This window comes from Anser cygnoides, chromosome 15 (assembly GCF_040182565.1).
Source record: "Anser cygnoides isolate HZ-2024a breed goose chromosome 15, Taihu_goose_T2T_genome, whole genome shotgun sequence".
NCBI lineage: Eukaryota > Metazoa > Chordata > Aves > Anseriformes > Anatidae > Anser > Anser cygnoides.
This window is the reverse complement of record NC_089887.1, coordinates 2,007,478-2,019,741: the sequence shown is the minus strand read 5'-3', so window position 1 is coordinate 2,019,741 and position 12,264 is coordinate 2,007,478. Positions and strand designations below refer to the sequence as shown.

Genomic DNA, 12,264 nt, shown 5'->3' with positions numbered 1-12,264 from the left:
TCCTTTTCTGTAGTGTTCTCCAGAAAACTGTACTGAGCCAGTGCTGCCCCAAGCAAGGAGAGCCATCCATAGCTGCCACTGCTCTGGAGTGTAAATGTGTCCCTGTCCTGGGATTTTAAAAAAAGGGGGAATCTCTAAGTAAAGGGTACAGTATCTGTAATATTCTGGGTGAATTTGGATTGCTGCATATTTTTTCTGCTAGCAAAGTAGAGGCTGTTGAGCTGGCACTGATGCTCTGTGTGGCAAGAGGCTTAGCAAGGGCACTCGCCCCTGGGTCACAAGAGCAGAAGACAGGAGGGTACCCAGTCATGCCCTGCTCATGACCTGATTTTATAAGGATCTGGCCACATCCTCGAAGTATGTGCACGTAATTCCCACTGAGACCTCTAATTCCCACCGCTAGTGCTCAGCTCCATGCTGCTCCATCCAGATCCCCTTGGCTCATGTCTCATGCTCCTTCTCCAAGTCTTGCTCCATCCTCACTGTAGTATTTTTCCTGTATTAAACTCTTTTTTTTCTCTGACCGAGTAGTTGTCACCCCAAGGCGTGATGGCAATCACCACACCACAGTGGGCATGTCAGGACCGAGGAGGTGCTGATGCTTTTGGGGCCGGATCCTGCGCACCGTTCGGTCACGGCTACCATGGCTGCAGGGGGTGAAGGACGAGCAGGCCATGCACGGCCATAAACTGTGACCCGTGGAGCCACTGGCACTGCCTTTGTCGTGCCGTGCTCTGTGTCCGAGCCTGCTCCTTGCGGGCTGGAAGCTTCATCTCAAAGACAAATCGCTGCCCGGCCGCCTCGTCCCGCTTTCGCAGCAGCCCTGCAGCAGCGCAGGGGGCGAGGGGAGGTATCTCGGCGAGCTCCATTCCAAACCAAACGGTTCTCCAGAAATGTTCTCAGACTAAACAATTATTAATAGCTTCTGAGAGGGGTTCAAATAAACATCCCTCTCCTGCAGAGATAAGGGGAAAGCTACATGCTATTGCTTTGAATCTGATCCTTTGGCTGTTAATGTTAAACAAATTAAAAACGGCCATAAGCATGGGAGCCCTTCAGAGGTCACTTGTGCTTATTTGTCTGATTGCAGTGGGTTTCTCTCCAGACTGAAATGCCACGTGAATCCAGCGCTGTTCCTGCAAACCGAATACCAGAGCGCTGGTGGAGTAACACATCTCATACATAAGCGATAAGTAACAGAGCTTTGCAGAGGAAGCAGGGAGGTTTGAGTGGAGCCACTGAGTGACAGGGAGGAAAATGCAGGAAATGAGTCTGGGTGGCAAGAGCCCGGGGCGGCCACGTGCGGGAGCGACGCCGGGGCGAGCCGGAGGCAGCCCACGCACGCTGGGGACCAGGAGGGCGACTCTGAGCAAGGTGCGAGTGCCAGCTGGGTTTTTTCCCCCGCGCTGAAGCGATGATTAATCTTACATTTTAGACATTTTTCCTTTCAGCCCTTTCTCAGACTATTTAGAGAAAGGCAGATCTCTCGAGCGATAGCGCATGGCCCTCGGCAAGCTCTGCTCGATTACGGGGGGCGTTCGCCAGCCCCAGGCTCGGAGCCGAGCAGCTGCGAGCACCCAGCAGGGTCCCGGGCGGCCCGGGGGGGTCCGGCTGTGCCCCCCGGGGGTGCGGGAGCAGAGCTGGCTGCTGGCAGCAAACTCACATTCCTCTGGTCTGCCTTTGTGTCCCGAACAGGCCGCTGCATCCGCCAAGTGGTGAACATCTCCTTCGGGCTCCTGATCGCTTACCTCAGCGTCCCTGTTGTGCTGAACCTGCTCAGCTCCAGACAAGTCATGAACACCTCCTTCAACCCTCTCAGGATAGTAAACACCTACGGAGCTTTTGGGAGGTACTTCCATTTCAGCAGAACGTTGTACAGCTCCCCGCTGTCAGCAGTGTGTGGGACGGTCTGATAGCCTTAAAGCTAAACAGAAATCTTTCCAGTAACCAGTAGACTTGGAATATCTGTTTATGAGGGAGAAGGAGAAAAAGGAGCAGGTTTCTTTCCCATTAAATTACAATTTGTTTTCTTTGAGCTCCTTTCGGTGAGCTCATTATATTGATGGAGCAAATGTAATAGCAGGATGAAAATATCCGTAAGAGAGTTCATCCAGTGGATAGTCCTCACCATCACCAGCCCACTTTATTTATGGTGCACTTCTCTTCCCGTGCACACATTTGCTCTCCCTCATGTAAATATTCACATAAGCTATTGGGTAGCAGATTTAAGGCCAACAAAAGGAAGTGCTTTTTCCAACAAGTGACTTGGGGAATTCATCGCTACAGGAAGCTGTGGAGACTAAAGTATAAATGGACTCACAAAAAGAACAAGACAGATGGAGAGGACAGGCCCAACAGCGGTCTGGCTGCTGCCGGCCGCTCAGGAAATCCCATGTAGGGCCGCGGGGTGGTCCCCAGGAGGACCCTGAGGGCTCCCCTGGGGTTAGCGGGCTCAGGACAAGGCCCCGCAGGAGGAGCAGCAGCGGTTGGGGTTTTCCAGGGGTGCGGGTCGGCTGCTGGGATGGGAGGGTCTCACTGCGAGCACGGGAGGTACGGAGCACACCTGCAGCACATCAAGTTAGTATGAGGTTTCCCCCAATTTTTCAAATAGCAGGCATTTCTATAGGGAAAAAAAAAAGGGGGGAAAATATAAAAAATAATCAGCACTAAAAATGTTGTGAGAAAAACTGACGTTTCTCCTTTCCTGAGACAAGAAGTAATAACCCCTGAACCTCTTTGAAGGCTGGAGTGGTGAAGCTACAGGAGATTGTTTTCTTTGGGTTGTTGTTCTTTTTCTTCTTCAGTCCATGGTTTCTGTTTCAACAGTTACCAGAACCTAAAGAGCATGTGATGAAATGCTGCTGTAATATGTTTGTAATTCCAGCCTATGTAAACCAATAAAAAGAGGATTGCAGCTTATAATGAATATACGATTATGTGAAACTTGACATATTTTGAATCACACAGTAGGAACATACTTTTATTAGTAATTTGGTGTCCCTGATTTACAGTGTGTTTCTAACCATTGGGCAGCTGGCCACGGCTCATAACTCAGCCCAGCATATAATATGGAACTTGGCTGGAGAATCCAGAAATCTATTAAACGTAGGTAACAATTATAAGCTGAGATGTACAGCATTCCTTGCTTGTAAGCATCTATCACTGGAAGCCGTCGGGGGAGAAGGTGGAGCCTGAGTGTGTCCAAACTTTCATTTTTTTTGGGCTGAGGGAGGAAGGACCAAAGCTGTAAAAAATTAAAAGGGTGTTGGGAGCAGGACAGCGTGGATAGGCAGAGTTATGCTGTTATGTGTTCGTTACGGAAAGCAGTCCTCCTGGGCAGAGGAGCATCCCTGACAGGCCATTGAAAACCTGACAGTTGTGGTTTCACGTGGTGTCCGTGGCCTGGAGTTTGCCATCACTGCTGCTCTGCCCCCTTGCTGTGCAGAGAATGTCAACCAAGCAGCAAAGGAAATATGTGTGACCTGCTGTAAGGCTGGGATGCTTTTTAACCTAGTTTCTAAACATCTACCAGGTACAGGGAGCTTGTTTTGCTTTCCTTTTCTACTTTTCTTGGCTTGATTTGCAGTGGCTCACGCAGTACCTCCTGCTCTTGCTGAGTAATCATGAGACCGCCCTTGCAGCCAGGATGGAGAAGATGGGGATGCACTTAGTGACCATCCTTCATCTCCACTTTTTCATATGATGAGGAGTTTGTAGTCAGAGAACTCTTTTATCATGGGAGTCATCGGAGTAACAAGAGAAAGATTTTCTTCACAAACCTGGTACAAAGAGACAGGTTGGCCCAGCATCAAGATGCTTGTCTGGGATGTGGGAAATACTTGTTGTATTCTCTCTCTTTCTTGAGAAAGACGAGATCGAGAAAGACAGGCCCAGCAATTTCAGTAGGAATCATCTTTTGGGCCGCAGTCCCTCCTTAGTCTAGCACAAGTGCAGCATGATAGAGAGGAATGAGGGAAAGATGTGAAAGATGGACTTTTCCATGTAATTTGCTGCTGGAAAGATAAAAGGCGGCCAGACAGACAGCTTCTCTGTTGCTGGACCCGTCAGCATCCAGCCGTACCACGAGGCCCCGGTGGCTGTGCTGACTCTCGTGAACCAGCATTTTACATGACTTGAGACAAATAACAGTCTGATGTCGTGTCCCACAGCATTACCAAGGAGAGAACAGAAGTCATCCTCCAGGGTACGTCCAGCCCGGACCCCAACGACCCCGCCGCTGTCTGGGAGGAGTACGACTTCAAGTGCAAGCCCGGGGACTTGAAGAGGCGCCCGTGCTTCATAACCCCCTACCACTACCGCCTGGACTGGCTGATGTGGTTCGCTGCCTTCCAGGTTCGTGCCTTTGTGTGTCCTGAGACGTGTGTGTCCCCTGAACCAGGAAAAACAATTTATGTGAATTTACAATGTGCTTGGGGTGGGGGGATGGATATTTGAAGCCTCAGCTAAGTTAATTATGTTTAAAAAAAAAACTGTATTCCTAAAGGATGTCTGCTGCTAGTGTAATGAAACTCTTGGAAATTTTATGTGAGGCTTTTTAATTGTTTCTCAGCAATAACAGAGCTGAAGACGTTGAGAAGGCGCATGGACCGCACCTGTCCCCAGGCGTGGTGGCACAGTGGGGGTTCGCTGCTGTGTACGGGGCAGAATTTGCCCCAGTGTGCCCGTGTCCTGCAGGGTCACTCTGCCGGCCACTGGGACCCTCAGTCCCCTGGGGACACCCCAGGGGACCTCGCAAACGCTTTTGCTGCTTCCCTGCCTGCATGCAGATGTAGCATCCTCACGTGCTATCGGCAGGCAGGTGGCAGCTATACATTGAGAAGGAATAGGGGGAAAACTTGTAAATGTAATTCTTTAGCGTCTTGTAGCCTTTTCTGCAAAATCTCGGTCATGTGACCGGGAGAACGTAGGTGGGATTTTACAAATCTGGGGCTTACAGCAGGGGCGGGAGGCAGCCCCATCTCAGGCTGTGGCAGGCTTTTCTCTTTGTTCTCATGTCCTCTCCTGGTGCTCTTCCCTCTCTCCTCTCCCTCCTGCCCCAAACTTCTCTGTTTTCTTTCTTTGTGGTATTTTCATTTAGGCGCCTTTTAAATTCCTCAGTGATGACATAACCATCGCTCTTTGGCTATGGTTTTATATTTACCCCGCTAGTTTTTGTGTGCTGGAATTTCATTTAATCTGCATTAGGTATGCTTATCCCTCAGCAAGACGATAGCAAAGGTTAAAACTTCAGCCAGCAACGATGCACAGCATTAAATGAGGGTGCAGACGTTTGAAGGGGAGCTGCTGGTGTAAACCTTACTGCATTTCAGGAGGGCTCCAGCAGCGGAGAAGTCCAGGTCACCCAGCAGAAGGCTGTGCCTGCAGAGAGAAGCATTTCTGAGATGAGAGAAAGGCCGTTTGTTTCCCGGGCAGGAATACCCCCAAGGCCTTAAAATACAAAGTGTTCTCAGGTTTAAAAACAAACAGGGAAAGGGCATAAATGCTCGTGCGTCGTGGGCAAGTGCTGGCCGTGCTGGTGCTGAGAGACACCGTCACACGCCAGCGCCGTCTGTCAGCGGACACCGGCCGCGTGCTGAGTGACGGTGATGTATGGGAGCAGCCTGGGGAGGAGGAGGAAGAGGAAGTAACACAGGCTCGTTCGCATCTGTTTTCTTTTTTTTCATTTCGCTGAAGGGTTCCCCAAAGTGCTTCTGTGAGCAGGGGGCTGGTGGAGTGCGTGCGTGCAGAGGCATCTGTCCACAGCAGCTGATTAGCAGTAATTAGCTCCGTGGGTCTCTTGCGCCGGTCAGCGGAGGTGCTCATCCCCTCCGTGCCATGAGCCTGAGTCGGATGCTCAGGACTGGGACCACAAATCCTTCCCTTAGCAAGACCAAGGCATTCACACAGCCTCCCAGTGCAAACTGCTCTTCGGGAAGCAGTCCCACATCCTGCTTAAGAGTGGAATTAAGAAAAAGAGCAGAAAGGAGAAAAAAAAAAAACCCTCTGAGATCTGGGGATGACGCATGTTGAAAACAGCAGGAACACAAGTGACATGCACAGCAGCAAACACTTTCAAGCGTGGCTGTTTAGGTTTAAGCATGCAAATACATGCGTAAGCGTGGAAGTAAATCTCCTTTGGAGTGGCTGAACGTTTGTTTGAAAACTGTGAGCTGTGTACTTAGTGTCAGCTGTCATCCTTGGGAAAGCTGGCCGTCCTGCTCGGAGCTGCCGGAGCCTGCAGAAGGATGTTCGCTGCTTGGCTTTGAGTCCCGCAGAGCCGCGGAAAGGATGAGAAACCAGAAGCCGAAACCCCAGAAGAAGTTTGTGGAGTCAGGCAAATTTTGCAAACCCCATACAGTAGTTTATGGAGTCCATAAAACCAAGTTACTTCAGCCTCCGGATTATGTTTAATTTGTTTTTAAAAGTTCTGGATTTTTAACACCGCTGTTCACAGCCTGCGCGATCGCTTCCGAGCAGCCGGCCGGAGGGTTGGTTTTGCAGTTTGCTGGAGGCGGTCAGTTAAGGACCTGACATATCCAGCTCTGACAGCCTGCAGAAAAGCCCGGGGAGGTCGGGGGAAGATATTTACCATCCCTTTGTGCTGCTCGTGACAGGTTCCTCTTTGCACCTCATCACCGCTTGACATACGACGCCTTCCTTCGCTCCGGGCTTCCTGCGAAGCTTTCCACCTTGGCTGTAGCTGCAGGATTTGCTTTGAAGAGCCCAAGCATGGGAGAGCCAGGCCCTTGGCCAGGCTGGCGCAGGTCGGCGCTGCGGGGAGCCGCTGGCATGGCCCCAGCTCCGAAACAGGAGGAGCCACGGCGCTGCCCCACCTCTGAAGTGCAATTAGCAGTTGGCTGCCTCTTAATTACTGTTTCCAGTAGTGCCTTGATTGTACGCAATGTAACATGGCATAATTTTCCAGGAAACAATTTTCATGATGTTAATTTTATTATCTAAATATAATATGCCTTTTCATTTGTTTTCTAAATCCCCTCTTTGTTTCATACGTCTTGCCATCCCGTGGGTGCTCTAGCTCTGAATTAAAGTCCTTCATTTAGCTCTGGCAGGGACGTAACCCGTCCAGAACCATGTCTGCGTGGCTTCTTCCTGTCTGCAGAAGGGGAAAATCTCCCACAAACAGCCAGCAGCAACGGCGTGCGGAAATTTCTGCGACCTTTTTCAGTGGCTTCTCAGCAGCTGCCTCGGACAGGACTCCCTTTGGTCCATCGCCCAGCTGATAACGCCGTCACGCGAGTGCAAAGTGAGCAAGGACCTTCTTGACAAAAATAGCCTGTCCCTCGGTGAGGAGCTGGTGGTCAGGTGCCTGTTACTGAGGTCGGTCACTCCGCGTCCCCTACCTCCATCAGAGCAATTTAAACCCAGGTCTGACCCAACAAAATGCAATGCACATTTTTAAGAGGAGCTCCGGCTCCTGGAGAGAGCAGCATGATGTGCTGAGTAAATTTGCAGTTGCCACCAAGCTGTGTGAGTACAACGGAGGAGGAGGTCTAAAAGCACAGCAATCCTGCAGATGTTGGTCCAAGCAGACAGGAGAGGAGTGCACGGTGCTGCCAGCGGGCAGGAGCTGTCACCTGCCCTGGATGGGATGGATCAGAGAGCCGTTGTCCAGGGCAGCCTCTTGGGCCAAGTGTGCAGCACCAGAAGAGGACCAGCAGTGACGTTTCAGCATTACGAAAAGGAAAACACAGTACAGAGGAGGTGAGCAGGCATTTGGCGTGCACGGTGTCACCCTCCCACTAAGCCAAGCATCCTAATTCAGGAACGATGCAGACAACTGGCAAGGCTGCAGCAGAGGGACCTGCAGAAACCTCATCCCGCAGCAACCGCCTGAACGGATCTGCTTGGGGTGAGAGCAGGAGGGAAGGCTGGCCATCAAAACAGGTTTGGAATATGTGGAAACCTACCGCAAAGTGGAAAGTAACAATCTGTTTTCTCCGTCCCTGTGGAGAAGGGAGGAAATAATGGACCAAATGGCAGAATATGATTTAATCTCAAGAAAATTCAGGTTAAGCGTTAGGAAAAACTTTCCAACAAGAAGATAGTGTGATGGCAGAATCCATTCCCGGGGGTGTCGTTCCAATGCAAAGACGTCCTGTTTGTACAGAAGCTGGAGACAAATTTGTTAAAGCTTTTTCTGTCCTCCAGCTGATGACAATGCTCCTGTAATTATTTGACTTATTGTTTATGGTGGGTATTTGTAGGTGCCCCACCATCATATCCCAGAACTGAGCTATGCGCTGCCACTGGTATGAAAAGTGTTATGGGCAGATTTTTGGCAGGCTGCAGGTGGATTCAGCGCCGTTAATAAATAACAACCAGAAAACAAAATAGTGCTCATAGTTTTGGGGCTTTGAGTTGGTCAGTTTTCCTGGTAGAGGGATGTCTTGGACTTTGCAAAAGCCAGTTGTTTGTAGTATAAGGCATTTGTTCTTCACCATTGGGCAGTAGTGGAAAGCCTTCACTGCTCTTAATAAAGAGTAATCAAAGGAAAGGCTTTTTCCTCCTAGCTGTGGCATGAAGGCTATTTATTGTGTTTAGGTTGTGTAAGCTCTCCATGTTGGGGTCTGTGCTTGGCCAGTGCGAAAGCACGCTCTTGGTGCTTACCACATAATAACTAGCCAAAAAAAAAATAACAATTCCACTGTCCTCTTGAGATTGTTTTGTAAAGCTCAGTGTTTTCCTGCATTATACCTTGAAGCGACTCCAAAAGTATCAGAGTGTCAGGACGGCCTGTAGCCCAAGGGATACATCTAAAATTCAGATCACTTTTGTTGGGCGTGAGTTGTGTCGCTCCGTGTTAATGAGGTGAGTGCAGTGGGATCCCGGTACGCTGCGCAGTGACACGCCTGGGATGTTTAAGACTTACGGAGCGTCGTCCTCGATAACATGGCAGAACCATGGGCAACACCAGTGCTAATATCAGGGCCTGTTCTCCCTCCAAGCATCTCCCTTCCCTGGCATCTGTCCGTCTGGCTGTCTCAGATGACCGTTGTGAGTCTGCACATTGCATTTGGGATGTTTTAACTCCAGCAGGGGACCGGCAGCACCACGGTGCCACCAGACACTGGCACAGAAGCTGCTCAGACTGCGACTGTGTCCTAAAACCTCTGAAAACTGTCACCAAACCTTCCAAATAATAGCAATTGTGGTTCACACAGAAGAATTGTATGTTTTCCACGTGCAGTGTGTAAGTTTATAGATAAAACTCAGCTGACTCCGTAAGAGAAGACAGAAACATGAGCAGCAGGATGGATGCTTTGAGGACCTTTTTCTGGAAGAGCTGAGAAAAAGAAATCCTATATGTAGGGAAGGCAGATGAAACCTCTATAAAATATTTTATTCAACCCTCTGTTACCTGGATTGTCCAGCCAGGAGGTACTTACAGGAAAAAGCTGCATGGCAGCAGAGCAGAGGAGGAGGTGTGTGTAACGTAGTAAAACCTAAACCTCATGAGCAATGTACTAAGCAGGGCCTTTTACATTTCCTTTCTTTCCCCTTCCAAAAATACAGGCCTCAATTCACTTCCATTTTCCATTGCCGCATTCATACGTTTTGGTCCACGTGCAGAATGCAGGAATTATATTTTCTCCTTTTAACTGCGGTCCGTATGAAAAATTTCAAACCCCCGAGGTGCAGTTGTGCCAGCTGCAGGCCGGGCCGCGCGCAGCCTCGCCTCTGGCGGCAGTGCTGCAGTGCCCAGGAACTCAGGTAAGACTGACGGCCTGCCTCGCCGCGGGCTGTACAAATACCCTGCGAGACCGCGGCTCTGCAGGGAGCGATTGTTGTCTGCGGGGGTTCTTGCGGGTCCCTGTCTGGATTCTGTCCTGGAACAAAGTGACTTTTCTTTCCCAGCGCAGAGGTGATAGGGGAGCTGTGCCAGCTGCACCTTTCCCATGTGGGCAAGGTCTGAGGAGCCGTTTCCCTGTCCCGCTCCGCTCTCACGCAGCCTTTTGTTCCCCCCCGGGGCTGCTGCCCTCCCGGCTGTGCACAATTCCTCTGGGGACGCAATGCTGATGTGGCCTTCAGCCTTCCCAGTTAAGTCACTCGGGTAGCGGGACGGTAGCAAGCTTTGCTGAGATGGAGCATTATAGGAAAGCAAAGCATCGCATTAGTTACGCTCTCCTTTCTGCGGGACGTGGTTCGTTTCTCCAGCTGATAGCTCAAGTTCTCCAAACAGCAACAGTTGAAGTCACTCAGCTGCAGAAGGGTAAACGTCAGTGTGAGCAGAAATGTGAATATTGGGTGAAAACATCCCGGATGGTGGAGTTACTGCTTTACATCCCCAAAGTGGGTAGGCTGTGACGCAAAAAAAAAAGCCCCTTACGACACAGGGCTGCAATGCAAACCCTCCCCCGGTCATCCGCAGTCGCACACCGAGCCCGATGTGAAAACGTGCAGGGCTCCCAACCATGTGAAATAATAATGCTGGGCTCCCGTGCCAAGTTTCCAGCTGTTTCCACATGTGCATCTCATAGTTACCTCCTCCCGTGCGCCTGTGCCAGGACTGAGATTCAATAAAATGCCACACTAATCCGCAGTCCTTTTTCATTAAATGACCAATTAAAGCTGGAGGAAAAGGGTTCTTATTATTATTATTTCAGTTGGGAACATGTTCCCTGTAGAGCCGTGTGGTTTTTATATATATATTTTTTGCGATTATTATATTCTCTTCTACTTTATCTCTGCAGAGTTCCGTTGCTACTGCAGCTGCTTTACCCCAGCTCCTTGCTGTTGCCTGACTTAGTGGTGATTTGGCTTAAAATTCTGTAAAAGGTATTAAATACGGCTGCCTACAAGTGACTGTATTCAAGGTGAGAATGCCGTGTTTATACACCGGCAAAGTGTAAAAACGGAGGAGTCAGAGAATATAAACAGCTGCAGAAAAGTCTCTTTGCACAGAAAGGTGGTGGTGGCAGCCCGGGGCTGCGGCGAGGCTCGGCTCCTCGCGCTGGGCATGCACAGACGGGGAGAAGGAGCAAAGAAAGCCCCGTCCCCGAGCAGTGAGGCAGGCAGGGACAGTGGGGAGAGCCGATTCCTGAGCTCTGCATGAGGCCGAAGCCAGTCGGGAAATAAAAGCTCAGGGTGTCTTAACCTGTCTCGGTTAGTCCACCGCGTTATGCCTAACACCCGACCTGGGGAGGTCCTGTGGTGGTGCCGGCTGGAAGGGGAGCTGGAGGTGGTCTTGGTCCCTGCAGAGCTGCGTGTGCTGCATTGCCCGGGGGCTGCGGGGGCTGCCCAGGAGCACGAGGTGAGCTGAGGCCCAGCGTCGGATGTGGAGGACGGGAGCCAGACGGGGCCTCGCTCCCTGCCCGTGGAGGCGCGGGGAGGCCGAGCAGCCCACTCGCAGCCTGCCCTGCTCAGGCGCCTGTGACACGTGCATCTCTCCTGACTTGTTTTATTTAAGGCACTGGGTGCTTCAGGCTCTGACTCCTCTGTTTTGCATGCTCAGAGCTGGCAAAAATAGAGCTCAACGCCAGATGAGTCTCTCCCATTCTAAATATCATAAATATATATTGCAGCTCTGCAGACGGTGTCGGGGTCTGGTCCCACCAGATCCGCAGAGAGGAACTGTCACCTTCCTGCCCTGCGGCGCGATGCTTCCCTGGACGGAGCCCAAATCACCTGGGCTCTTTTTTTTTCTCCCTTTGCCACCGTATCGCTTTACAGCCTAACGAGTTAACCAGCGCAGGCGTGAGCGCGGCTCTGCTCCCGCGTGCTCCCAGCATCGGCGGCGTGCGATATCCAAGCCTTTGTGCTGGGGGGAGCAGGGGGAGCTCAGCCGGGTGGAAATTTCTCACCGCAGACTTTGCTGGGGCCAGACATGCTGTAAATTTTACAAGAAAAACACTTTACAAACCAGAAGTCCAACTCTCGTGCGCATGGAGCCGCTAATTAACAGTTTGGAGACCGGGTGAGCCAGGGAGCCTATTCACCATCACTGAACCTCTTGGTTTTGCATCAGGCTTTCAGGATTTGGGGTTCTCTGCGAAGTTCCAGCTCCAGCAGGCTGGGGGCTCCTGTTGCTGTTTTTCTCCCACTTCCCCCACCTCATGCACAGGACCCCTCGCACCTCGGGCATCGCGGAGCCGCTCGGCATGGCTGGAAGCCTCGGCCGGAGTCTCTGGGGGATCCTCGACGTGCTGGGGCTGCGGGCAGGGATGCTGCCGGCTTCTGTCCCTCCGTGAGAGCCCCCAGCACCTCTGCACCAGGCAGGGAGCCAGGAGGAGAGGGAGAAATGGG

At 51.2% G+C, this 12,264-nt stretch overlaps 1 protein-coding gene across 2 annotated transcripts in view; it reads left to right on the top strand.

The window, feature by feature from the left end:
- LMF1 (lipase maturation factor 1) overlaps nucleotides 1-12,264 on the top strand; it is a 193,574-nt gene that overhangs the window by 168,924 nt on the left and 12,386 nt on the right. For both annotated transcript variants that reach the window (XM_048066424.2, XM_066977769.1), the window contains 2 exons: nucleotides 1,696-1,849; nucleotides 4,170-4,353. In XM_048066424.2, coding sequence (XP_047922381.2) covers nucleotides 1,696-1,849; nucleotides 4,170-4,353 — 338 coding nt within the window. The remainder of the gene's footprint in view (nucleotides 1-1,695; nucleotides 1,850-4,169; nucleotides 4,354-12,264) is intronic.